This window comes from Staurois parvus, unplaced genomic scaffold (genome assembly GCF_062004578.1).
Source record: "Staurois parvus isolate SC_StPar_1 unplaced genomic scaffold, SC_StPar_1.0 ptg000202l, whole genome shotgun sequence".
NCBI lineage: Eukaryota > Metazoa > Chordata > Amphibia > Anura > Ranidae > Staurois > Staurois parvus.
This window is the reverse complement of record NW_028317998.1, coordinates 3,189,864-3,214,629: the sequence shown is the minus strand read 5'-3', so window position 1 is coordinate 3,214,629 and position 24,766 is coordinate 3,189,864. Positions and strand designations below refer to the sequence as shown.

At 41.0% G+C, this 24,766-nt stretch overlaps 1 protein-coding gene across 1 annotated transcript in view; it reads left to right on the top strand.

Annotated features, from left to right (window-relative positions):
* ATG4A (autophagy related 4A cysteine peptidase) overlaps positions 1-24,766 on the top strand; it is a 35,973-nt gene that overhangs the window by 999 nt on the left and 10,208 nt on the right. Inside the window, exons 2-9 of the mRNA XM_089678285.1 lie at positions 7,599-7,712; positions 11,263-11,334; positions 12,168-12,266; positions 15,694-15,795; positions 17,193-17,265; positions 18,803-18,882; positions 21,097-21,284; positions 23,577-23,655. Coding sequence (XP_089534411.1) covers positions 7,599-7,712; positions 11,263-11,334; positions 12,168-12,266; positions 15,694-15,795; positions 17,193-17,265; positions 18,803-18,882; positions 21,097-21,284; positions 23,577-23,655 — 807 coding nt within the window. The remainder of the gene's footprint in view (positions 1-7,598; positions 7,713-11,262; positions 11,335-12,167; positions 12,267-15,693; positions 15,796-17,192; positions 17,266-18,802; positions 18,883-21,096; positions 21,285-23,576; positions 23,656-24,766) is intronic.

Sequence of the window (24,766 nt, the reverse complement as noted above, 5' to 3'; positions counted from 1 at the left end):
AGGGGGACACAGCAGAGACTTTATATACAACACCCAGGGGGACACAGCAGAGACTTTATATACACAACACCCAGGAGGACACAGCAGAGACTTTATATACAACACCCAGGAGGACACAGCAGGGACTTTATATACAACACCCAGGGGGACACAGCAGAGACTTTATATACACAACACCCAGGAGGACACAGCAGAGACTTTATATACAACACCCAGGAGGACACAGCAGAGACTTTATATACAACACCCAGGGGGACACAGCAGAGACTTTATATACAACACCCAGGGGGACACAGCAGAGACTTTATATACACAACACCCAGGGGGACACAGCAGAGACTTTATATACACAACACCCAGGGGGACACAGCAGAGACTTTATATACACAACACCCAGGGGGACACAGCAGAGACTTTATATACAACACCCAGGGGGACACAGCAGAGACTTTATATACACAACACCCAGGGGGACACAGCAGAGACTTTATATACACAACACCCAGGAGGACACAGCAGAGACTTTATATACAACACCCAGGAGGACACAGCAGAGACTTTATATACAACACCCAGGGGGACACAGCAGAGACTTTATATACACAACACCCAGGGGGACACAGCAGAGACTTTATATACACAACACCCAGGGGGACACAGCAGAGACTTTATATACAACACCCAGGGGGACACAGCAGAGACTTTATATACACAACACCCAGGGGGACACAGCAGAGACTTTATATACACAACACCCAGGAGGACACAGCAGAGACTTTATATACAACACCCAGGGGGACACAGCAGAGACTTTATATACAACACCCAGGGGGACACAGCAGAGACTTTATATACGCAACACCCAGGAGGACACAGCAGAGACTTTATATACAACACCCAGGGGGACACAGCAGAGACTTTATATACGCAACACCCAGGGGGACACAGCAGAGACTTTATATACGCAACACCCAGGGGGACACAGCAGAGACTTTATATACAACACCCAGGGGGACACAGCAGAGACTTTATATACAACACCCAGGAGGACACAGCAGAGACTTTATATACAACACCCAGGGGGACACAGCAGAGACTTTATATACACAACACCCAGGGGGACACAGCAGAGACTTTATATACAACACCCAGGGGGACACAGCAGAGACTTTATATACAACACCCAGGGGGACACAGCAGAGACTTTATATACAACACCCAGGGGGACACAGCAGAGACTTTATATACAACACCCAGGGGGACACAGCAGAGACTTTATATACAACACCCAGGGGGACACAGCAGAGACTTTATATACAACACCCAGGGGGACACAGCAGAGACTTTATATACACAACACCCAGGGGGACACAGCAGAGACTTTATATACACAACACCCAGGGGGACACAGCAGAGACTTTATATACACAACACCCAGGGGGACACAGCAGAGACTTTATATACACAACACCCAGGAGGACACAGCAGAGACTTTATATACACAACACCCAGGGGGGCACAGCAGGGACTTTATATACAACACCCAGGGGGACACAGCAGAGACTTTATATACACAACACCCAGGGGGACACAGCAGAGACTTTATATACAACACCCAGGGGGACACAGCAGGGACTTTATATACAACACCCAGGGGGACACAGCAGAGACTTTATATACGCAACACCCAGGAGGACACAGCAGAGACTTTATATACAACACCCAGGGGGACACAGCAGAGACTTTATATACACAACACCCAGGGGGACACAGCAGAGACTTTATATACACAACACCCAGGGGGACACAGCAGAGACTTTTATATACACAACACCCAGGGGGACACAGCAGAGACTTTTATATACACAACACCCAGGAGGACACAGCAGGGACTTTATATACAACACCCAGGAGGACACAGCAGAGACTTTATATACAACACCAAGGGGGACACAGCAGGGACTTTATATACAACACCCAGGAGGACACAGCAGAGACTTTATGTAAACAACACCCAGGGGGACACAACAGAGACTTTATATACACAACACCCAGGGGGACACAGCAGAGACTTTTATATACACAACACCCAGGGGGACACAGCAAGGACTCTGTAGACAGCACCGAGGGGGACACAACACAAAACAATAACAGGATCAGTAGTGTAGTGGTCATTTACCCTTTCCCTTCAGAAGCATTCTGTGTTCACCGCCATGTCCTTCCTGTGTTGGGGTGCTGAGCCCTCATCACCTCTCCTAATACCTGTCTGAAGCCCGGATATAACATCTCATCAATCCTCCACACTACCTTCCATTGCAACAGAGATTCTTAGTAGACCGTGCCTCTTTATAGTCTATCTAAAGCAACATTTTTTCTTTTTCAGTTTTGGATAGATTGAAGAGGGGTTAGAACACCTGACATTTTTTTATTGTTGTCTGTGTTCCTCTTAAGGAATTCACTCTCTCTAACTGTCCTGATCACCAGTGCCAAGGTGAGGGGAAATGCAAAATTTGGAGTTGTCACCAGAACAGGAATAGAGGGGAAACCTTCCAATGGTCCCAACTTGTTCTTGTGACTGCGGTTCGATGTGGGATTTCTATCATATTGGACAGATATCCTCATACTGGTAAACAGTGATGAGCTGTGCTTCATACACAAGTCCGAACATGCCTGAGCTATACCATCAAAGGCTGTCAAAGCCAGCAACCAATCATAGGTGGCAGAGGCATTCTCCACCCCACAGCAGCACATTTGCACACCCTTTGCATACATGTTGTCCCCACGTCCTATGATTGGCTGTCAGCTTTGACAGCTTCCCAGCAGGATAGTTCCTAGGCTTTGGAGCTTATCCCTACTGTTAATGCAGAACTAAACCTATAATTATCAACATTTGGGATTAGGCAGCTCCGTATTGCATGCTTTGTCTATTCTGCAATAACCCCTTCCTACTCGCAGTCCTCACTGTGCTGCATGTGCACACTTCAGCATGCACTCCCGGCACACTCTGGCTGTGTCAGAATGACTGACTCTCATGTACTTGTGCGGGATCATGTTATACCCTGCCACCCAACCAGTGGGCTCAAAACCAGTCACCTGGAAGTAGCCTGGAGAGAAGGTGGCCAGCAAGAGATGTAATTATCACATCGCTGGAAGGTGGAGTTGAGAATTTTCTGGAATTTAATTCTCTGCTTTATAGCAGTACTCTCCCCACAGCGCCATGGTAGTTCATTGAAAAACTACATGCCCACGGCCGCTAAGGCTGTCTGGACTTGCAGTTCATTTGTTCGCAGAAGTTCATGAATGAATGGCGTGACTGTGTGGGGGCGGAGCCCCACGCGGCCGCACTGTTTTCAAATTTGACAGATTATATGGGGAGAAGTCTCCCTGTACTGTCAGAGGGGGGGCGGCAGGCGGTGGCTGCAGCTATGGGAAAATGTAACATGTTCCCAAAAGTGAACCTATCCTTTAACTGTATTACTGTAGTGCTCTTTAAAGCACATGCTCACCTGCATAGCAAATCCAGTATTTTTCTGCTGTTTAGGTGCCACACAGTGTGTCCTGCACTCTCATCTCGGTCATTTTCAAATAGCTGCCTCCTCCGGGAGCAGCCAGCCAGCTCTGATGACATGCTGGACCTGTCCCCCCCGGTCTGCCTTCTGGCACTTCCCGTCCCTCAGCTGCTCTATGAACTGATCCTGCTGCCTCTTGGGGAGAGCGGAGTGCAGAGCTAACTCCCTTTAGGGAGCAATATTAATCCCAAAAGCAAACATTTATTATATTGCAGCTTACCAATTCTTAGATGTGATAGCTGCATTAGTTTCTGTTTTTAGGCTTTCTTTCTTGTATTTTTCATTCAGCCAGCAACTTTGCTGTTTTTCAGAAGTTCAAGGTCTGCAGCAGAATGTATCAGTTTACATGGATGAGACAATCCATTTACCACTTGCAGGGGTGATTAAAATGATCAACTGTTATTTATTCATGTACCTTTATCCCAAAATGCTGTAACTAATTGTAAAGGGTGATCTGGAGTTTGGCTTCAACTTGCTAGTGTATCTAAATCTGTTTATGCATTTAACACCCCCCCCCCCCCCATAGACTGACATTACTGCTATCTACTGTGCTATGGCTTATTTCTCCAGAGTGGGGTCTCTTACTAACACAGGGGGTGTTTTACTGGCCAGATCACAAAGTGAAAACTGATGCATCCACCATATCAGATTATTGGTAAGCTGCAATTTTTGGTTTTGGGCTTAATACTGATTTACTGTTTCTAAACCCACAACAGTAAAATCAGTCTGTATATGCACTAAATAGCATACATCCTCCACATTGTGTAAAAAGGCTGTTTGATCCTGACTTCTCTGATCCTCCCCTTCTTCTACTGTCCCTAATCCATCTGCTGATAGTACAGAGATAGTAGAAAGGTTTTTTTTTTCTTTGGGAGTGTGCATGTGATCAGCACAGGGCCAATAAGAACTATCCAGACAGAGGGTCAGGGGTTATGCAGCCTCAAAGGACAGTCGGAGGAGAATGAAAACTCCTCCTAAAAGCTTTAACCAGTGCTGGGCTGGACACTGATAGAAGTCACTAAGCTATATACTGCTGATGAGAAAAGTTATTTAGCAGTTTATATTTACTAAAATAATTGCATTTCCATGTTCTGTGTACTGTGGGAAACCAGATATAGTGAATGCAGGGTCCTGGGTTTAGTAGCACTTTAAGTCTACATGACAGAAAGTGAAGGAAATCTGCTTAATGAAACCGACTGCAAAAAGCAGACAGCCACAGTACCCGTGCCTGTCTGAATACCTGAACAGTGGCTGCATCAAGACTTTCACCTGGCTCCTTCAGTTTTTTAGTTTGTCAGACTCAAAATTTGCAGAGCAGGTGCTGCTGACAGGGCCAACCCACAGCTTGAATTTCTGCAGATTCAGCCAAAATTCAAGTCAGGTTTCATTTTCTGCATAACATTCACATTAGTCTCTAGAAAAGATTCCAGCTTCTCAGCCTTGTCACATACACATGCACACTAGAGATGAGCTTGGCCGTGTGCATATGCTCTTCCAATCCCATGTATCCAAGCTCACCAGTAAGCTGTCACCTGTAATGAATCAGTCATCTGCAGCGGTGACATTCCTTGCAGCCGCATGTACACGCTCCTCTTGTATATGCACGGCAGGGAACACGCACACAAACACACTGGGGAAGCATGGACTCCATGTAGAAGATGTATTCCCTGGGAATGAGGAAAAAAATGGAATTTGCATGAGGGTAAAAACATACTTTTTTGATGACGCATTTACCTTGTAGAAAACATAATCACAGATACATTGACATGACATGATGTATACACTTAAATACAATATGGAACCAGTGGTAGATGTTTGTGCATGTGTAGGACCTCACCAGTGTCTTATGTCCTGCTAGGGAATAGGAGCCTTCTGTATTGAAAATTGGAATGCAGATCACAGTTAGGAAAAGATCTACATGATGACCACCCTCTTACAGATATTGTAAGCTTTTATTACAGAAGCTTGCTTATATGGATTTTTTCTCATTATAAAAAGTGTTTGCTTAGGCTTTCGACTTCTTTATCCTTTGTTATTAGTAGACACTAATTATATAGCGGCCATGTGACTACATTCATTTCTACTTGAACACAGACAACAAAGTCTGGCTTAGTCTCTGGATCATGCTCATTCCAATTTGTAATTAGGAGATCAGTCCAGGGCTCATGCAGCAATAAAGGATGGACACATGGATTCTTTGTTATGCTCCGGATGACATTGGCGCTGTACTCAGATACTTCTGTATTTCAAATTGTTGTAGTTGTTGGACATGTTTTTAGAAAACTTTTGTGATTTAAACTCGGCATGTACTGGGAACAGCTGTACAATAAGATGATTTGTAAATATAAGGGGGTCATCTGGAAGAAGCTTGTCTATTGCATGGGTACATTTGGATGTAAGAGGCTTTCCATTGTGTATAAAAAATGAACATATGACTTGTAATGAGATTACGGTGCAAAGACAGTTACCAGTGTGAGAAGGCTTTGAGAGAAGAAGCAAGACGCCAGTGTTAGGGCTCGTTCACACTTGACTGTTTTACCAACGCTTGCCAAACGCCCCTATAGCGTTGGTCCGGCGTTTGCGGAGCGTTTTTTAACGCTCGGCAAACCCCGCATGCGCGGTTTAGCGGGAGTTGCTAGGCGTTTGCCGAGCGTTAAAAACACCCCACAAACGCCTATAATGAAGTTTGAATGGTGTTACCGCTCCGCAAATGCCCCGCAACCGCGTCGCAACTGCACTGCAAACGCCGGCCGGGCGTTTGCGGAGCGGCACCATAGACTAAAATAGGAGGCTTCAACACCTCCTGACTCGACCAGAGGCGCCTGTTTTGCCGTGACGCGATGCTAACGCTCCCGTTAGAACAGCACTATGTGCTGCAATGTGCAGAATTGTCAGAAGCGGTAAAAACGCTTCCCAAACGCCTCTCTGCCGCCTGCACACAACGCTAGTGTGAACGTAGCCTTAGATAGCTTTAACGGAAGAAGACACCAGTGTGAGAAGGCTTTGATGGAAGAAGCAAGATAGCATTGTGAGAAGGCATTGACGGAAGCAGCAAAAACTGGCGTGAGAAGACTTTGAAGCAGCTGCACCTTCACTCATTTGTCACATACTACTTTAGGGGTAGTAGACACACCTTAGCTGGCCATACACATATAGATTTTCATTCAAGGATTTCCATTTCAATAATATTCGTTTGATCCTCTAATCGTTAGTGGGGTAACATCGATGTTCGTTTTCAACTGCAGTGACGGGAAAGTTCGAAGGGGAAGGAACGAAAACTTTTCTCAATCAAATTTTATTTTATTTTTGACCAGTGTATGTGGTTATCATTCAGAAATTACATTCATTTTAAAATCAAATTTTAAAAGCAAAAGACAATTTTCGAACAACATTTATCCATTCATCAAATATTCTCGTCCAGAAATCTATACGTGTATGGCCAGCTTTAGTGTATGTTCATTTTTAATCACTTCAGATTATCACAGGCACAAAAAGCTGTGGCCATTGACAGCCTGTCATTGTAGTGTATGGGCTTGGTGGCTGCAGCCATCCGCCTACAACTATCAAACCCAGCAGCAGGAATCAGTATATTCATGCCACTGGGATTTGCACTGTGGTAAAATGCTCATGTGAATGAAGAAGAGGTGCATTTTCTATTGTAGGGACTTTCTGCTTTTTCTTCCTTCTTTCATTTAGAATATCAGTCCTAGCCTCTGCTGGTAACTTAATTATGCAAGACTGAAACACACAACTTCCACCTATTAGGAAACCTGTCAGTAAACAAGATACGTTGCAGCAATCATGTTTCACTGATAGGTAGAGATAATGAAGATATGCTTAATACGTTATTTCTAAATTCATTTGTTTGATGTTTTAGAGCTGATCTGGAATATGTTGCATATGTGAATTTAAGTAGAACAGCATTTTACCTTTCCTGTGACGTTTTGGAAAGACTGTCTGTCTGTCTGTCTCTGTCTCTCTGTCTCTCTCTCTCTCTCTCTCGCGTAATTATTATTGAATATCCATCAGGTTTTCCAAGTGATGAAGATGAGATTGCCCTGTCAGATTATCTGGAACTTGAAGAACTCCCTGATACAGACGAGCCCGTTTACATCCTAGGAAAGCAATATGACATTAAAACAGGTTAGCACTGAAATGAACTGTACATGGGTATGGGTGTGTGTGCATTTAAAAGCACTGAATATATAAGTGCAAATCTTCTGCAATAAATTATATCAGAAAAGAATCTGAACTCTTATTTATATAGAGCGGAGCAGCCTACTACCATATTTTGGTGAAAGCTCATTCCATGTTTTATCATTTTTGACCAGTGCTATGTTAAAAAAAAAAAGAAATCCGTGTTACTGTAGGTATGGAATAGGCGATCATCTTGATAGTTGGGTGTCTACATAGGAGCTTTCGAGATCATGCACAGTGGAGGGAGATGTGGAATCTCATTAAAAAAAATCCTGTAGACTCAAAGCTGAACTGTAGGTATGATTTTACTGCATACTTATAGTGGCCCATGTAACAGCGTATACCCAGAGATGGACGCGGTTCAACCATTTTGGCTTCAACCTCCATCTTGGCAAAGGGATTAACCATCCTGACAAATATATTTCTCCCTCATTCTTCTCCCCTCCCTCTCTGAAAGGCCCAGCGACATTTGGCCAGTATGTGTGTGAGTTAGGAATGTCATAGGAGCTATAAAGCCCCCCAAGGGAGTCGGGGCCTCCCTGTCCAAAGAACCTGCAAATTGTAACCCCTCGGAAGAGATAAGGCAAGCTTTCCCAGGAGTTGAAAGAGATTCCAACCTAATAAACCTAACTCAGCGTAGGTGACAGAATCAGATAACCTTTGTTAAAACAGTTCAGTATAGAATTACATATTTCATCTCTAATCAATCCTCAGACATGTCTGCATAATAATCTACCCGCGGGTGAAATGTCACTTGTGCATAGGAAAATTTATGAGCCCAAATATGAACTACACAAGATTTTGGCTCTAGTTTAGGTCAACACTCAGACCTTTACGCCCTACACTGGGTATTGGTCCTTGACGTCAGAGACACCCCCTGCTGGGGAACTACAAATTGGGCTGTTAGGCCTAAGAGAAGTGAGTTGAAGACGTCTCCCATTTTAACATCAATACCACCTGGGGAGACCCGTGCTCTTTTGCTCTGAAACTTGGATCTGCTAACCCAGGACTTTGGCAAGTACCTTAACCCTTTCACCTCTCTCTGATATCTCTTTGCTGTGCTGTTGGTCTCTGTATGTTTATATATATATATATCTCTTAGTTATATCTTTTCTGTAAATATTTTTATTGCACCCGTTTGACCTTTTTAGTAATAAATCTTTCCTTCTGAAAGTGTTGAACTGTTTCTATAGTGCTTTATTGCAATTTACGAATTCCTGCCTCTAAAGAGAAAGTTACTGTGTTTGTTTAACCCTCTGTATAACCGTGTTATACAGACGATTACCTCAACCATTATAGTGTTATAATTGATATCGCTGAGTTTCCTCTTTCTCTGTACAAAAAGGAGGTTGTGGCAGTGTGAAGAGTTAATTGCATAATTAACCTGACCCAGTAACAATCGCTCAGGCTGCCGGTACATCGATTGTGGTCCAATTAGCTGGAAAATCGTTGTGCAGGGTGCAGCTGGGTGTGGCATTGTTATGCACGTGACATCGCGGCTTTAGATCGGCTAGTCCTTCGGTCACGAGTTTGGTGAGAAGGTCTGGGGTCTGACGCAGCGATTGTGACAGCCCAACCTGGACCAATGTAAGTATTCATATCTCATACCTGACCGATTGCTGTAAAAATTGCAAATCACTGTAGTAGTCGCTGCCGTAGTAGCAGGAGTCTTCCAGGTCCAGTGCTGAGCGACTTCCCTGCTTGGCACCACTGCCATTCACAGAACACCTTGGATTTTTTTACTTAATAAATTACATTTTCTGATTACATGAGGTGAGAAGGGGCAGTGATATCACAATTTCCACCTTGACGTTCTGTGAATGGCGGCGGTGATGACCAAGCAAGTAACCTCCTGTGGTTACTATTATGCAAAAGAAAAGCCGCTCCACACAGGACCTGGAACATCACTGCTCTTGCATAACTCATACCAGAAAGATCCCTGTTCAAATCACTGCAGTAGTCGCCGCTACTACAGTGATACAGCGATCTTCTAGGTTCTGTGTTGAATGGCTTCCCTTCTGCATAATAACCACAGGCAGTCACTCACTTGCTCAAGACTACTGCCATTCACAGAACGGCACAGAATTTTTTTTTTCAATGAATACAAAGGCATGATAGGATGAGGTGAAGAGTAGGGGTGGTAGCATCAGAATCTCACCTTGTGATTACAGTGATTTGCACAGGGATCACTAGGATATGAGCTGGACCAATGTAACTGCAGTAAAAAATCATACTTCTAGTTCAGCTTTAAAACAAACCCATGCTTTATTTATCCATGCGTGTCTTTTTTTTATGTTTATGTCAAATTGCCTTAGAATTTATTTTCACCTAAATACAAAGTAAAATGTAACCGCTACCTATCACATGAAAGAATTGCTCATCTCTGTGCCACCCGAAGCCTCCTAAGTGAGAGTTTTTTCAGCTCATGCTGCTACCATTAGATTTGTTGTTTTCTTTTATCTACAGGTTTGATTTGCTTTAATATTCTACTAATAATACAAAAGGGTAGGACTTTAAGGCTGTATTGAAAAAAAGGGGTTTGACAATTGCTGGTTTAAAATAATCTTTATCTTGACTTTGGTGCAAAAACCCACACAACCTTTTTTTGGAGTACTTCTCTTTTGTTGATACTGATTTTATTCTCTCATCAAATGTTATTTTCCAGTTTCCAGCTGTTTATATTTCTATCAGGTCTAATTCCAGAAGGGTTTACCTTATAAATAGTACAGTTTACATTTTACACATCTGTTTTAAAGTGAATCAGAGGACTCTCTAAAAGTATAAAGTACACTGTTTTCTTGTCAGTAGCAGCACAGGGATGGGTGTGAATGACAGAATTACTTAAAATGGAACTAAATTCTCTGAATCAACCTTTACTGTTTTAATCTTTAGGCTGCTAGCCTTAGCAAATAGATAGAAATGTTTATTATATTTATTTATTTAAAATGTTTTTTATTGTACGCTTTATCAGTTGCTTCCTGGTTTCTGGCCTAGGCCAAAAGGATGTCATACATCTCAGGAGTCTTTATGGGTGTTTTTTCTTTCATCGAGAGTAGGGGCTTTCATAGCTAAGCACAACCTCCTGCCTGCATGCCTGACACCCGGAAGTAAATGCCACATGAATCATCTGCCCTTACTCAAGATGAGCATGGATAGAAATGCTAGGGGGGTCTGATTCCACTGAATTTGGTGTTACATAGATTATTGTAATTCTGTAAGCTGCTTGTGTAGTACATTTTGAAACTGTCTATATCCTGAGATGGAAATTTATGTTTTGTTTTCTTTCAAGTATTGTATGTTTTGAAAGTTTGATAAACTTTTACTTCTATATTAAATATATTAAATGGCATTTTAATTAAATAGCTCAGATACCGTTTACATCTGCTTTAATCTGATATGACTTTTTATGATGTTACTTACAGTTCTTTGAGTTTAATGGCTGTAAATGTTAATGCAGCTTAATGGCTCTTAATGGCTGTTCATTCTCCATTTACAGAGAAGAGCGATTTGCTTTTAGATGTTACTTCCAAGCTGTGGTTTACATACAGAAAGAAATTTTCTCCTATTGGTAAGTTTTGTATTGCTTGTTTATTATACCCAACTCGAAAGGTAAAGTGTTACTAAACCTAGGATCCTACATTCACTATATCTGGTCTCCCACAGTACACAGAATATAGAAATGCAATTATTATAGTAAATATAAACTGCTAATTACCTTTTCTCATCAGCAGTATATAGCAGTCTTAAGACTTGTATTCGTGTCCAACTGAGCACTGGTTAAAGCCTGTAGGAGGAGTTATCATTCTCCTCTGTCTTATGAGACTGCATAACCCCTGACCCTCTGTCTGGACAGTGCTGATTAGACCTCCCAAAGAAAATAAAAACTCTAGCAATACACACTAAACTGAGCATGTGCAGAGTGCCTCCTATAGCTCTGTACTATGAAGAGATGGATTGGGGACCATAGAAGAAGGGGAGGACCAGAGAAGACAGGATCAGACAGCCTTTTTACACAATGGGGAGGATTAACCCCTTAGGTTCTACAGTAAGTATAACAAGCATGCTTTACTGCATATACAGACTGATTTTACTGTTCTGGGTTTGGTCAATTCAAAACCTTTTTAAGTTTTGCTAAGACTGGGGAAGGGATAGACCCCCTATGCGGGTCACATACTGCTGTCGGCGGTGCCTACTCGGTCCCCACTCTGGAGTACATGTATTCCTATTCTGCGAGGGTGGAGAGGGTGTACAGTGTTAAAAAAATTGCTTGTTTTCACCATGTTGTTAAATAAACTTATGTGAACCTAGCCAACTACTGCTGTTTTCTGTTACAGAGATATAACCTAAAGAATAGTATGTTTGTTTATATTGATAACATATTCTCACTTTACGTAAAACCAGGTGGAACAGGTCCATCCTCTGATGCTGGTTGGGGTTGTATGTTGAGATGTGGACAGATGATGCTAGCTCAAGCCTTAATTTGCCAGCATCTAGGCAGAGGTAAGTACCACAAAAAAAGAAGATACATTGCAGTACAGGAACAAAGTAGCTCCTCGATAATCTACCATAAGTATATAATTCTACCATCCGTTCCCTGCTTCATTAACTGGTGACTTCCACAGCATGAAAACATGTTCCCTTACTTTGTCAGTTTAATGACTTGTTTAAAGTACTCAGACTGTGCCTCATATAACTTGCATTACTCACCTGGGACCAGCCACATCCATTTTTTACAGCAGCAATACATTATTCCCATAATAGATGGAAACCAGAACTAAATCAATGTTTGAGACAAAAATAAAATTATGAACTTTGCCCTGACTGTTTTCCAAAGAGCTTACAGCTCCATTAGGTAACGGGGAAGATTAAGAGAAATGGTTGCTGTGTAATTAGAACTGCTGATATAGTTCGTCCCAGGGAGAATGTTAGTTCAGGATGTTCTATACTCACTAAGGTCATGCAGGACCACTGCACTGCAGATCTGTAATATATAGTTAAACATAAACGAATTCCCTAAAGCATGTGTACAAGACAACCAGGAATCTTCTGTTTTTATTAAACTCCTCCTTGTATTAACACAGAGAGGTCCCAGGCATTGCAGTTCCTTTTTTTTTTTTTTTTTTTTTTTTTTTTTGGGATTGTGAACTGCAATTACAGATTTTAACAGCATTGCCATCTAGCAATAACATTGGTTGTCTTTCAGCTGTAAAATAAAAGGTTTGCAGTTTTTCTGGTGATCAGACTTCTTAGAATTGTAAAAATAAACACTTAGGATAAAAGCCTCATTGGTTTTTCCATTTTAAAAGAAAATCTTAAGAGTACAGAGTTGCTCCAACCAACAACATACATTCAGGATCAAGAGATATTGCATCTGGCAGCACGACCTGTGCTTCTGGTCATTCCACTACCTGAATACAAGTGCATGTGAGATATTCGGCCCACTGAGCAAATAGGGAAAAAAAAGGTCTCATTGTTTTTTAGAGAGTGGCTGTTGGAAGTGGTGCTCGCTCTATTTAGTAATGTGCCTGTCAGGTTAAAGATTAGATAGGAAGTTTCCATACTTTGTGCAAATCCCCTTTTATGCTTTTCATTGTCCTGGTGTATGGACTTTTTACATTCCATATGTTAATTTTTCACATGCACCAATCCAAAACTCCTCATAGTACTAAGGTGTTGTACTTCCTAAGCCTCATACTTGTAAAGACACAGAATCTGTAGCTCTGAAACAGGGGTCTCCAAACTTTCTGAACAAAGGGCCGGTTTACTGTCCTTCAGACTTTGAGGGGGCCGGACTGTGGCCAGTGGGAGCATGGCCCGACGTCATTGGGAATAAGCAATGCCTCATCATTTGTATTGATGGGATGAATAGTGATTCACTGTTGGTATTAGGGGAAAAAATACTGCCCTATCACTGGGATCAGGGAACGGATTCGTGCTCCATTGTTGGTATCAGGGAAAGGAATAGTGCCCCATCATTGGTGTCAGTGGGAAGAAAAGTTCCATACCAATAGTGTCAGTGAGAGGAATAGTTCAATAACATTGGTGTCAGTGGTAGGTTTAGTGCCCCATCATTGGTATTACTGGGAGGAATAGTGTCCCATCATTGGTATTACTGGGAGGAATAGTGCCCCATCATTGGTGTCAGTGGGAAGAATAGTTTCATAACATTGGTGCCAGTGGGAGAAATAGTGCCCCATCGTTGGTTTCAGTGGGAGGAATAGTGCCCCATCATTGGTATTACTGGGAGGAATAGTGCCCCATCATTGGTGTCAATGGAAAGAATAGTTCCATAACATTGGTGTCAGTGGTAAGAATAGTGCCCCATCATTGGTAGGAATAGCGCCCAATTGTTGGTATCAGTAACACTAATTATACCCCATTGTTGGTGTCATTAGAAGGAATAGTGCCTTGTATCAGTGGGTGGAATAGTGCCCCAAGGGCATGATAAAGGCAAGCAAAGGGCCACATCTGGCCCCTGGAGTTTGGAGACCACTGCTCTAAAACATCAGTTTTGTATCCATCCTAATATACTCATCCAGTTATCTGTCAACCATACTTTCAATAGTAATGACATTTAAAAAATGATATTGGTACACAAAAACACTATAAAATTAAATGATGTATATGCAATATTGACGCACACAATGAGGTTGATTTGCTAAAACTGCAGAGTGTAAAATCTGGTGCAGCTGTGCATGGTAGCCAATCGGCTTTTAACTTCAGCTTGTTCAATTTCCGACAAAAAACAAAAATGGAAGCCAAGTGGTTTCTATGCAGAGCTGTACCAGATTATGCACTCCAGTTTTAGTAAGTCAACCCCAATATGTAAAAAAACAAGAAACAAGCCTTCATTCATCTAAAGCTAGCCTTGCTTTACCTAGGTTTATCTTAACCTGACTGTACACTATACAATTTGGTTGTACAATCTCCTTTAAATCTACCAATAACTACAGTATATAATGCAAAGGCCTGTGCAGTTGGATAGAAATTGTTTAGATTTGCCCTCACATTACCAAGTTTTGGTAAAGTTAAATGAGATTGTACAGGGATTGTGCAATCAGATTGTAATGTGCATGGCCACCATTGAGTTTTATTTGTTAAATCTGCAAAATGTACCAATAACTATGTCAAGTGAAGGCCTACATGATTGGATATTAATTGGGGAGATTATTTAGATTAGTGTACCTAACTGAACAATTCAAAGGTAAGTCCAACTGGCATGAAGCCTGCTATGGAAAGAAGATAGGTAATTTTTAGACAGAAAATATAGCTTTAGAGCTGGAAAGGTATGTTCCTACGTGTATGTGTTGCCTTATGATGATTAAATATTCATACATGATACACACATGCATTTACTGTACCTAAAATCGTCGTTTAAGTCCTATCTGGAACCACCATGCAAAATTGTAAATGGGCAAATTACATCATAAAGCTTCACCTTCTTAATAGCTATTTAATTAAACCGAAAATATTCCTATAGAATTATTCTAAAATCAATAATGTGTAAATGGCTATTTACCAAGTCTAGCTCCTACTTTTGTATGTAGCAGCCTCTTACACCTCTCTACAGGTTTGACAGATGCCTATTCATGACACAGCAGGGTCTATCTCAGCAGGGACCTTAATAGACCACTGATGGCTGGGAAGATCAGCTTGAATTCAGAACTGAGCTAACAAGTGAGACACTGACCGAAAAGGAGGCCATCAGAGTTTTCAGTAATGATGAATGAAGTGTAGCTGTATTGGTTAGGCCTTACTTTTCTGAATTATAGATACAGCTCAAGAATCAAAGGCAGCTTGCATCTGGAGCTTAGTCACAGAGGTGTTTTCTTGTGTGATACTTCATTGCTGAAAAGTTATAACTTCCAGACTATAGCTCTGTGTTATGCATTAAAGATCTCGACACACTGTTTTTAATCTATTCCAGAATGGCAATGGGACAAACATAAAAAACAACCAGAAGAATATTACCAGATCCTGCAGTGTTTTCTAGACAGAAAAAATAGCTGTTACTCCATTCACCAGATGGGTAAGAGCAGTTCTATGAATTTAAATGGACCTGATTTCAATATTGATGACCGCAGATGCTGCATTGTAGTTTATTAAAAAAATGCACTTTTTACTCTACACTTTTAAACTTCAAAAAGTGATCTTTTATGTAAATAATCGGTTCTATGTATAGTTTGTAATGATCTAATCCCTGCTTTGCTGTTCTGTGAGGGTGAACTCCCTGTCTTCAGTCATTTCCTTTTTTTTGTGTGAGAAGGAATCCATCCTTTAATGGCACATTTGCTCCATTCGATGTTGTATGTGTTGGCAGCAAATTTCATGTTCAGTAACTGTAATAAGGAAGTGCAGATCTTGTATTTTCCTTCACTGGGTTTTCTTGTCTGCAGCCACAGGTAATTTACTGTACACACACAGACAAATGAGTGTATGTCACAGGACAGCGTAGCAGTCAGTAAGGCTGGGTATATATGGTTAGGTTTTTTTTTTTTTTTGTCTTTGTTCAGCCAAAACACCAGGTGGGTTCACACTTCTACGCAAACAGGGTGAATGGAGGAAACCTTCCTGCTGAGACATTGAATTCTGACAGTGGGTCTGGTGGCAGAATACACTGATCAGCAGTTGCAGCCTCTGATCAGTGAAAGTTTTTCAGCATGGCCATTCCTCAGAAGATGAACTAAAGATTCACTCTGTTAAACAGGGTGGACCACTTACAAATTCAGCCAGTCCCTACTGAACCAGCAGAATTTGGATCCATCTATTCCCACCTTCAGAGTCTTCCCTTCATTTTACCATGATGTTCTTTGAGAAGAGATAGCTGAATGCAGTTGTTGTGTACACATCAGACTGAAAAAGTTATTTTCCAGAACAAACTGGTAAAAAAGATTACCAATGCAAAAACCAGACATGGACTGCTAGGAACAGTAGCCCATGGCAGTCAATCATACTTCAGTGTGCTGATGTCAGCCTAATGAAAGATGACCGGTGAATGGCTGTTATAGTTACTGCATATTGATTGAGAACCTATTTCCCTAAAGCCTGTATTGTGCAATCTCTACACCGCATATCATGGGATAACGTGCTTGTTAAATGATGTTTGACAGTAAGTTGATTTCTACAATTTGGAAAAAAGGAGAAATGTCTGCTTTGGCCAGCAGCAGTTTGTCAGCATTCAAACCTAATTTACTGATGCAGTTTGGAATGTAAACAAATTGACACTGTCACGTTTTTGTATTTTTTTTTTTTTTTTAATAAATATTCTGGTGCTAAAGTCTTTATTGTGTGTATCGATATTGTCAGAGGGCACCTCTCTGTATGCCATATTGCTTTAATAAACCGCATTCTGCTGCAGAATTATTAGTTACCTTTTCACACCAATCATAATTCTTTATTTCTGTTTGTTCCTGGATGAAAAATCAGCACAGATGGGTGTAGGAGAAGGAAAGTCTATAGGTGAATGGTATGGGCCAAATACAGTGGCTCAGGTCCTAAAGTAAGTATTTTATAATTTACTTGCAGTAGGGTACTGTCTTCTTGTAATTAACCTGTGGGCTTATGTATGAAAAGTGTGCTAATAAGAAAATGTTTAGTGTTGGGGAGAGCTGCATGTCTATGTATTGGGGAGGGAGAGGTGAGCAATGCATGTCTATGTATTAGGGAGGGAGAGGTGAGCAATGCATGTCTATGTATTAGGGAGGGAGAGGTGAGCAATGCATGTCTATGTATTAGGGAGGGAGAGGTGAGCAATGCATGTCTATGTATTAGGGAGGGAGAGGTGAGCAATGCATGTCTATGTATTGGGGAGGGAGAGGTGAGCAGTGTGGGGCTATGTATTGGGGGGGATTGAGCAGTGCATGTCTGTGTATTGGGGGGTAGGAGGTGAGCAGTGCATGTCTGTGTATTGGCAGGTGGAGGTGAGCAGTGTATGTCTGTGTATTGGTGGGGGGAGGTGAGAAGTGCATGACAGGGAATGCCTAGTCTTTGCAAATTATAAATATCAGCAATTGAATGTTGATATAATAATGGTATGTGGACAGCTGAAATTACACTCAGAAAATGATCAAAGAGCCTCTAGTGCATGTCTGTGTATTGGTGGGGGGAGGTGAGCAGTGCATGTCTGTGTATTGGTGAGGGGAGGGGAGCAGTGCATGTCTGTGTATTGGCAGGGGGAGGTGAGCTGGGCATGTCTGTGTATTGGCAGGGGGAGGTGAGCTGGGCATGTCTGTGTATTGGTGAGGGGAGGTGAGCAGTGCATGTCTGTGTATTGGCAGGGGGAGGTGAGCAGTGCATGTCTGTGTATTGGCAAGGGGGGGGGGGGGGAGTGAGCAGTGCGTGTCTGTGTATTGGCAACGGGGGGGAAGTGAGCAGTGCGTGTCTGTGTATTGGCAACGGGGGGGGAAGTGAGCAGTGCGTGTCTGTGTATTGGCGGGGGGAGGTGAGCAGTACGTGTCTGTGTATTGGCAGGGGGAGGTGAGCAGTGCGTGTCTGTGTATTGGCAGGGGGAGGTGAGCAGTGCGTGTCTGTGTATTAGTGGGGGGAGGTGTGCAGTGCGTGTCGCATGTCTGTGTATTGGCGGCGGGGGGAGGTGTGCAGTGCGTGTCGCATGTCTGTGTATTGGTGGGGGGAGGTGTGCAGTGCAAGTCTGTGTATTGGCGGGGGGAGGTGTGCAGTGCGTGTCGCATGTCTGTGTATTGGTGGGGGGAGGTGTGCAGTGCGTGTCGCATGTCTGTGAATTGGCGGGGGGGGGGGGGGTGTGCAGTGCGTCTCTCGCATGTCTGTGTATTGGCGGGGGGAGGTGTGCAGTGCGTGTCTGTGTGTTGGCGGGGGAGGTGAGCAGTGCATGACGGAATGCTCATACGCCTAGTCTTTGCACATTATAAATATCAACAATTGAATGTTTATATAATAATGGTATGTGGACAGCTGAAATTACACTCAGAAAATGATCAAAGAGCCTCTAGATTTCATAAATCTATGTTATAATAGTTATAAACACACCTAAGAGACTAATAATTGCCTCATGTTTCCAGGAAACTTGCTTTATTTGATGAATGGAATTCATTAGCTGTTTATGTTTCAATGGATAACACTGTGGTCATTGAAGATATAAGTAAGTTCCACTTTTCGTTTTTTTAAGAACAGTTATGCTTTCAGTTTAAAGTAATGTAGGTGGGTGAATTTTATCTGTAAAGGAGTTTTATTCAGGTGATAGCTTTTCATGTCTTTGCATTTTTTTCAATTGCCATTTTTTTTTTTTTTTTTTCAACATATTTGTTCCTAACCAAAAAATTCAACAATGACAGCTCCCATATATGTGTTTTCTGGGGTGTGTGCACTAAGTTTAAACATGCCTACCATGACTTCTAGAGGTTGTGAATTAAGCTTTCGCCTAATGATTTGGTACTGTGCTTCATTTATTTGTCAGCTCACCTAAGGGCCACAAACTGGGAGTGTCACACAGGGAAATCAATAGGTATTTCTAAGAACTCCCTGGTGAGGACAGAGGCTGCAGTTATGATTGGTGACAAAGTGGGTCCACACCAACAGCTGTTAGAGTGGCATTATTTTAAAGGGCTAATTCTTTCTAGTATTTATGTGAAAATGGAGCAGAGGCAGAGTATGGCTAATAGAAGCCCTGGAGAAGTCTGTTTGCCATTGATGGCTGGAGTTTTCATAAATTAATATCTGTCAGCTGACAAAATACATAATATTATTATTTGTAAAGTCAAAAAAGTTTGATCATTGTTGTTCATGTAGCAATGACAATCAGTATTTGGGAAGTACACTTGTAAGGATATACAGTATATTTGGGGGTTGCATTGCAGGTTTGGAGACAGTCATGCTGATATTGGCTTCATTACCTATTTAGTCATTCACCTGGAACAAGCATGCAGCTAGTGTAGTCTGAAAGGTCTGACCTCACATCTTGAATTCTTGTTGAAGCTGGTCAGAGTTGATGGGAAGATGGATGGAGCCAAATGCAGGGCAATTTTAGAAGAAAACCTGATTGTCTGCAAAAGACTGGGGAGGAGATTCACCTTCCAGCAGGAAGACGATCCTAAACATACAGCCAGAGCTACAATGGAATGGTTTAGATCAAAGCATATTCATGTGTTATACTGGCCCAAAGTCCAGACCTAAATCCAATTGAGAATCTGTGGCAAGACTTGAAAATTGCTGTTCACAGACGTTCTCCATCCAATGTGACAGAACTTGAGCTATTTTGCAAAGAAGAATGGGCAAACATTTCACTCTCTAGATGTGTAAAGCTGATGGAGACATCCCCAAAAAGACTTGCAGCTGTAATTGCAGCCAAAGGTGGTTCTACAAAGTATTGACTCAGGGGGGTTGAATACAAATGCACGCCACACTTTTCACATTTTTATTTGTAACATTTGAATACCATTTATCATTTTCCTTCCACTTCACAATTATGTGCCGCTTTGTGTTGGTCTATCACATAAAATCCCAATAAAAATACATTTATGTTTTTGGTTGTAACATGACAAAATGTGGAAAATTTTCAAGGGGTATGAATACTTTTTCAAGGCACTGTAGGTCAGCAGGATCAGGATGAAAGCCCCACAGCCTGCACATTTAAGAACAAGTCTGCATTTGCAGATCTGATATCTCTATTGATAAAGTGAATGTGTATTTTCACTTTATGAACTCAATAGATTTCCTATTTCCTTCTTTCTACATAACTGTACATAATAATTAAACAAAGTCATCTCAGAGCATCTTATTTAACAGTACAAAAGTCCTCATGTCCTTTTAAATTCTTTAATAAAAGCTAGGGGTTGATAATCATATTCACAGACTCAGAACATCTCCAGAGCAGCTGAATGAGGTTAGTTGGAGATCAACATGCACAACTGTAACATTAGTGTTACAAGGTCCGTGCCCTTGGCCTTATGTCCGTATAAGATTGCTATACAATTAGTCCCCTACATACAAGCGTTCAACTTGCGAACTTTCAAAGATGCAGACGTGGGTTGTATGTCACACACCAGATCGCACAAACAGATCACCGTACCGACACAAGCAATATCGGTGTGGCGATCTCCCTTACTGTGCCATTGTGTTCTGACAGGGGGATTCCCCCACCAGAACACACCGATCAGTGCTCACAACCATTGTCTGCCAGCGCTGATCTTTGTTGGACTTACGAACGAGCAACTGGAACGGAAATTGTTCGCAGTTAAGATACTTACTTACTTTTGTTTCACCTCCCATATTATTTATTTTTTTTTGGTGTGATGTATGTTGTGTGTTGCATGCAGTAAATTTCTGCTGATGAATGTTTTAAATTTTCTTGGTACAGGAAAAATGTGCCGCTATCACCCTTACAATTGGAACACAGCACAAGGCAGTTCTTACACTCACCAAAGTGCTTGGAGCAGATGTAGAGACACTTCAGAGGAGAGGTCAGCATGGAGGCCACTTCTGCTCATTGTCCCTCTGCGCCTAGGAATCAACCAGATTAATCCTGTTTATATAGATGCTTTTAAAGTAAGTTTTTTTCACATTGTTAAATCTAGATCAATAGAAACAGGTCACTGAGAGTTACCCTTGTTTACAAATACTGCAACTAAATTCATTTTACTTAATAGGGCTGGTTTACAAGACATGAGCAGAACGAAAAAAATTAGTTTCATTTAGTTTTGATTTGTTATTTAACCAGTTGCTGACAGCGCTATAGCTGAATGATGGTTCCAGGTCTATTGAGGTCCTCCCAGAACCCCGCCCCCCATGCACCACCCCATGTGCTCCCGTGCCATGTATCGGGCGCGCTCTGTCATAGCTATGTTGGACACAGCTGAACACAGAGCGAGGTAAAGGGCCAATCACAGCAGCCCTTTACTGTGTGACCAACTGTGTACAGCTGATCATAGTGTAAACAGACTTGCAGGTTATCGGCAGTGTTTTTCTCACGCACTATGATAGTGTGAGGAAAGGAAAGCCGGTAACCGGCAATTCTCACAGGCACATTTAGACCTAGCAGTTCCCATCAGTGTCACCTCATTAGTGCCCATCAGTGAATAAGAAAAATTACTTATTTGCAAAATTTTCTAACAAAAATGAAGAAAAATGTTTTGTCTTGGTTTTGTCATATATTTGCAGTCTTTTTTTTTTTTTTTTTGCTTGTTTAGCAAAAAATAAAAACCCCAGTGGTGATTAAATACCACCTAAAGAAAGCTGTAAATGATAAAAATTCCACACAGGTACAGTGTTGCATGACTAATTGTCATTCAAAGTGCAACACGCTGAAAGCTGAAAATTGGCCTGGGCAGGAATGGGGTGAACGTGCCGGTAGGCAAATGGTTAAGTAATTTTGTTCAGTTAAATTTGTTTGGTTTCATTTTCTAATTCAGCCGAATCGAAAAGTATTAAATTGGCATTCAAATTTATTCTATTCCAAAGGCAAATTTCAGAAGATGGTTATATTCAATCTATTCCTTTCTATTTTATTCTATTCTGTTCTGTTCTATTCTATTCGAATTTCTGAAGACAAGTATATTCTTTCTGTTTTTATTCTATTGTTTTTTAGATTCTATTCTTTTATTTTCTATTTTATTTTAATCTATTCTTTTAGAATTTCAGAAGGCGGTTATATTCTTTGTGTTTATTCCATTCTATTCGTTTTTATTTTTTCTATTCTACTCCTTATCCATTCTTTTATTTTCTGTTCTGTTCAAAATTCAAATTTCGGAAGATGATTATATTCTTTCTGTTTTTATTTCATTATATTAATTTCTATTTTTTCTATTCAAATTTTGGAAGACTGTTATATTTTTTCTATTTTATTCTATTCTATTGTATTCTTTTTTCTGTTTTACTCTATTATTTTCTATTCTATTGCTTTATTTTCTATTCTATTTTATGCTGTTGTTATCTATTCTGTTCTGTTTTACTCTATTCTATTATTTTCTCTTCTATTCTATTCTTGTTTTCGAATTGACTGAATTTGGGCCGAATTTAGTTTTGGTCTTTTGGATTCATGTAAATTCATTACTGTTGTAATTCGGAAGTTCGGATACATCCTGTTATATAAAATCCTGTTAGTTTGTTGTGTTTTTATTTGTTATTTTCCTTGCACGTGACTAGGTATTCTTGGAAACGTGAATTTTCACCACATTTCTGTAAGTTAGGCAAAATTGAACATTTGTTTATTGCTGCTTGTAATCCTTCTTATGAATATAACTAATGTAGAGGGCTCTGTGGGGGCCAAACCATCACTTCAAGGACTTCTTGCTATTCTTTATGCTGAAGATAGTTCTTAATGACATTGGCTGTATGTTTGGGGTTGTTGCTCTGCTGCAGTATAAATTTGGGGCCAATATAGGAATTAATGCTGTTTTGAAGGCAAAGGGTAGTCAAATCACATCAAATATTGATTTGATTTGGATATCTATTCTTTAATTTCCTTTTTAAAGTCTTTTTGTTAATTTATAAAAATAAACTATTAATACTTCTATTTCTGAAAGCATTCTTAATTTACAGCATTTTTCACACCTGCGTAAAACTTTTGCACAGTACTGTATATTTCATAGATAGAGGAGACAGTGGACCCTCACGGTAGGTGAAATAGTTCCAATTTATAGTTGAGCTGTGGATTTAGCTGCTTCCCTGGAGTTCAGTATTATGTGCCTACTGGCCCCTATAATTGGCTGATTGGCTTCTGGGTATTGCAGTAGGTTTCCCCCTATGTGGCTACTCAAACGTTAGGAAACAAAAAATGTTTAATAGAAAGTAAATATTGCAATGTACGTAATGGCCACTCGTCTTTCTTTTTCTTTACAGGAATGTTTTAAAATGCCGCAGTCATTAGGAGCTTTAGGTGGAAAACCAAACAATGCCTATTATTTCATAGGTTTTTCAGGTAAGCTTGTTATCCAGTGCTGACAGCTTTGTGCTCTTCCTCACCACTCTGCCACTCTCTTTGCCTTTAAAGGGAATGTATATGCAATTTTATACATATTTTGAGATTAGATTAGACTTTGAACGTCAATTCATATAATGCAGAACTATGATTACTGCAATGCTTTTCCTAAAAAGTATCTATGCTTTCTTGATATCTTTATTATGTTCTACATATATTTTTTTTTCTCCGATGAATATTTCTGTGCTATTACTACCATACTTGTTTATCTAAAACTAAAACCTTTTTTTAAGATTTGGATTGAGTTGAAAGAGATTAGATCACATGCCACGTTTTTATTGCTGTCTTTTTTCCCTATTTTTGTCCTGATGAACCTTGTCACCAAGGGGTTTATTTACTAAAGCTGGAGAGTGCAAAACCAGACTCACTTCTGCATAGAAACCAATCAGCTTCCAGGTTTCATTGCCAAAGTTTCATTGAACAAGCTGAGGTTAGAAGCTGATTGGTTTCTATGCAGAAGGGAGTCTGATTTTGGACTCTCCAGCTTTAGTAAATAAACCCCCAAGAGTCAAACTGAGTGAAAATTCCGACTCTGGAGTTACTATCCGAACAGGAGTAGAGAGGAAATCTTCCAATAGGGTCACTATTTCTGGTGAAAACTGAGGGGATTTCCCTTGGTTTGGAGAGATTTGCTCTCCCTTCCTGTTGTGGCTATAGGACAGGAAGTGAATAGAAGTCTCCACAATAGGACATACAGTAGATGACTAATAAGCCTAACGAGTTATATCCCTACTTTATCCAGAATAAAAAAAAAAAAAAAAGTCCATAGTCCTGTGTAAGGGTGAACTCTAGCGTCTTCAAGTTTACACAGGTCTATCCCTTACCTCCTGGCAGGTAGGTAAGGTAGAATGTTCTTCTGGGGGGCTGCAATAACGTGAACCTCCTTTTTTTTTCCTCTGTATTGGCAAAGAACACATTCACTTTAAAGCTGAACAAAGTGGGTTGCCAAGGTATTTGTTCATTAACTTCTGCATCTTATGTTATCAGTGATGCACAGTTGTAGTAGTGAACAGTAGTTAGTCAGTAGTATGTTGATGTCCTCTGTGTGTCC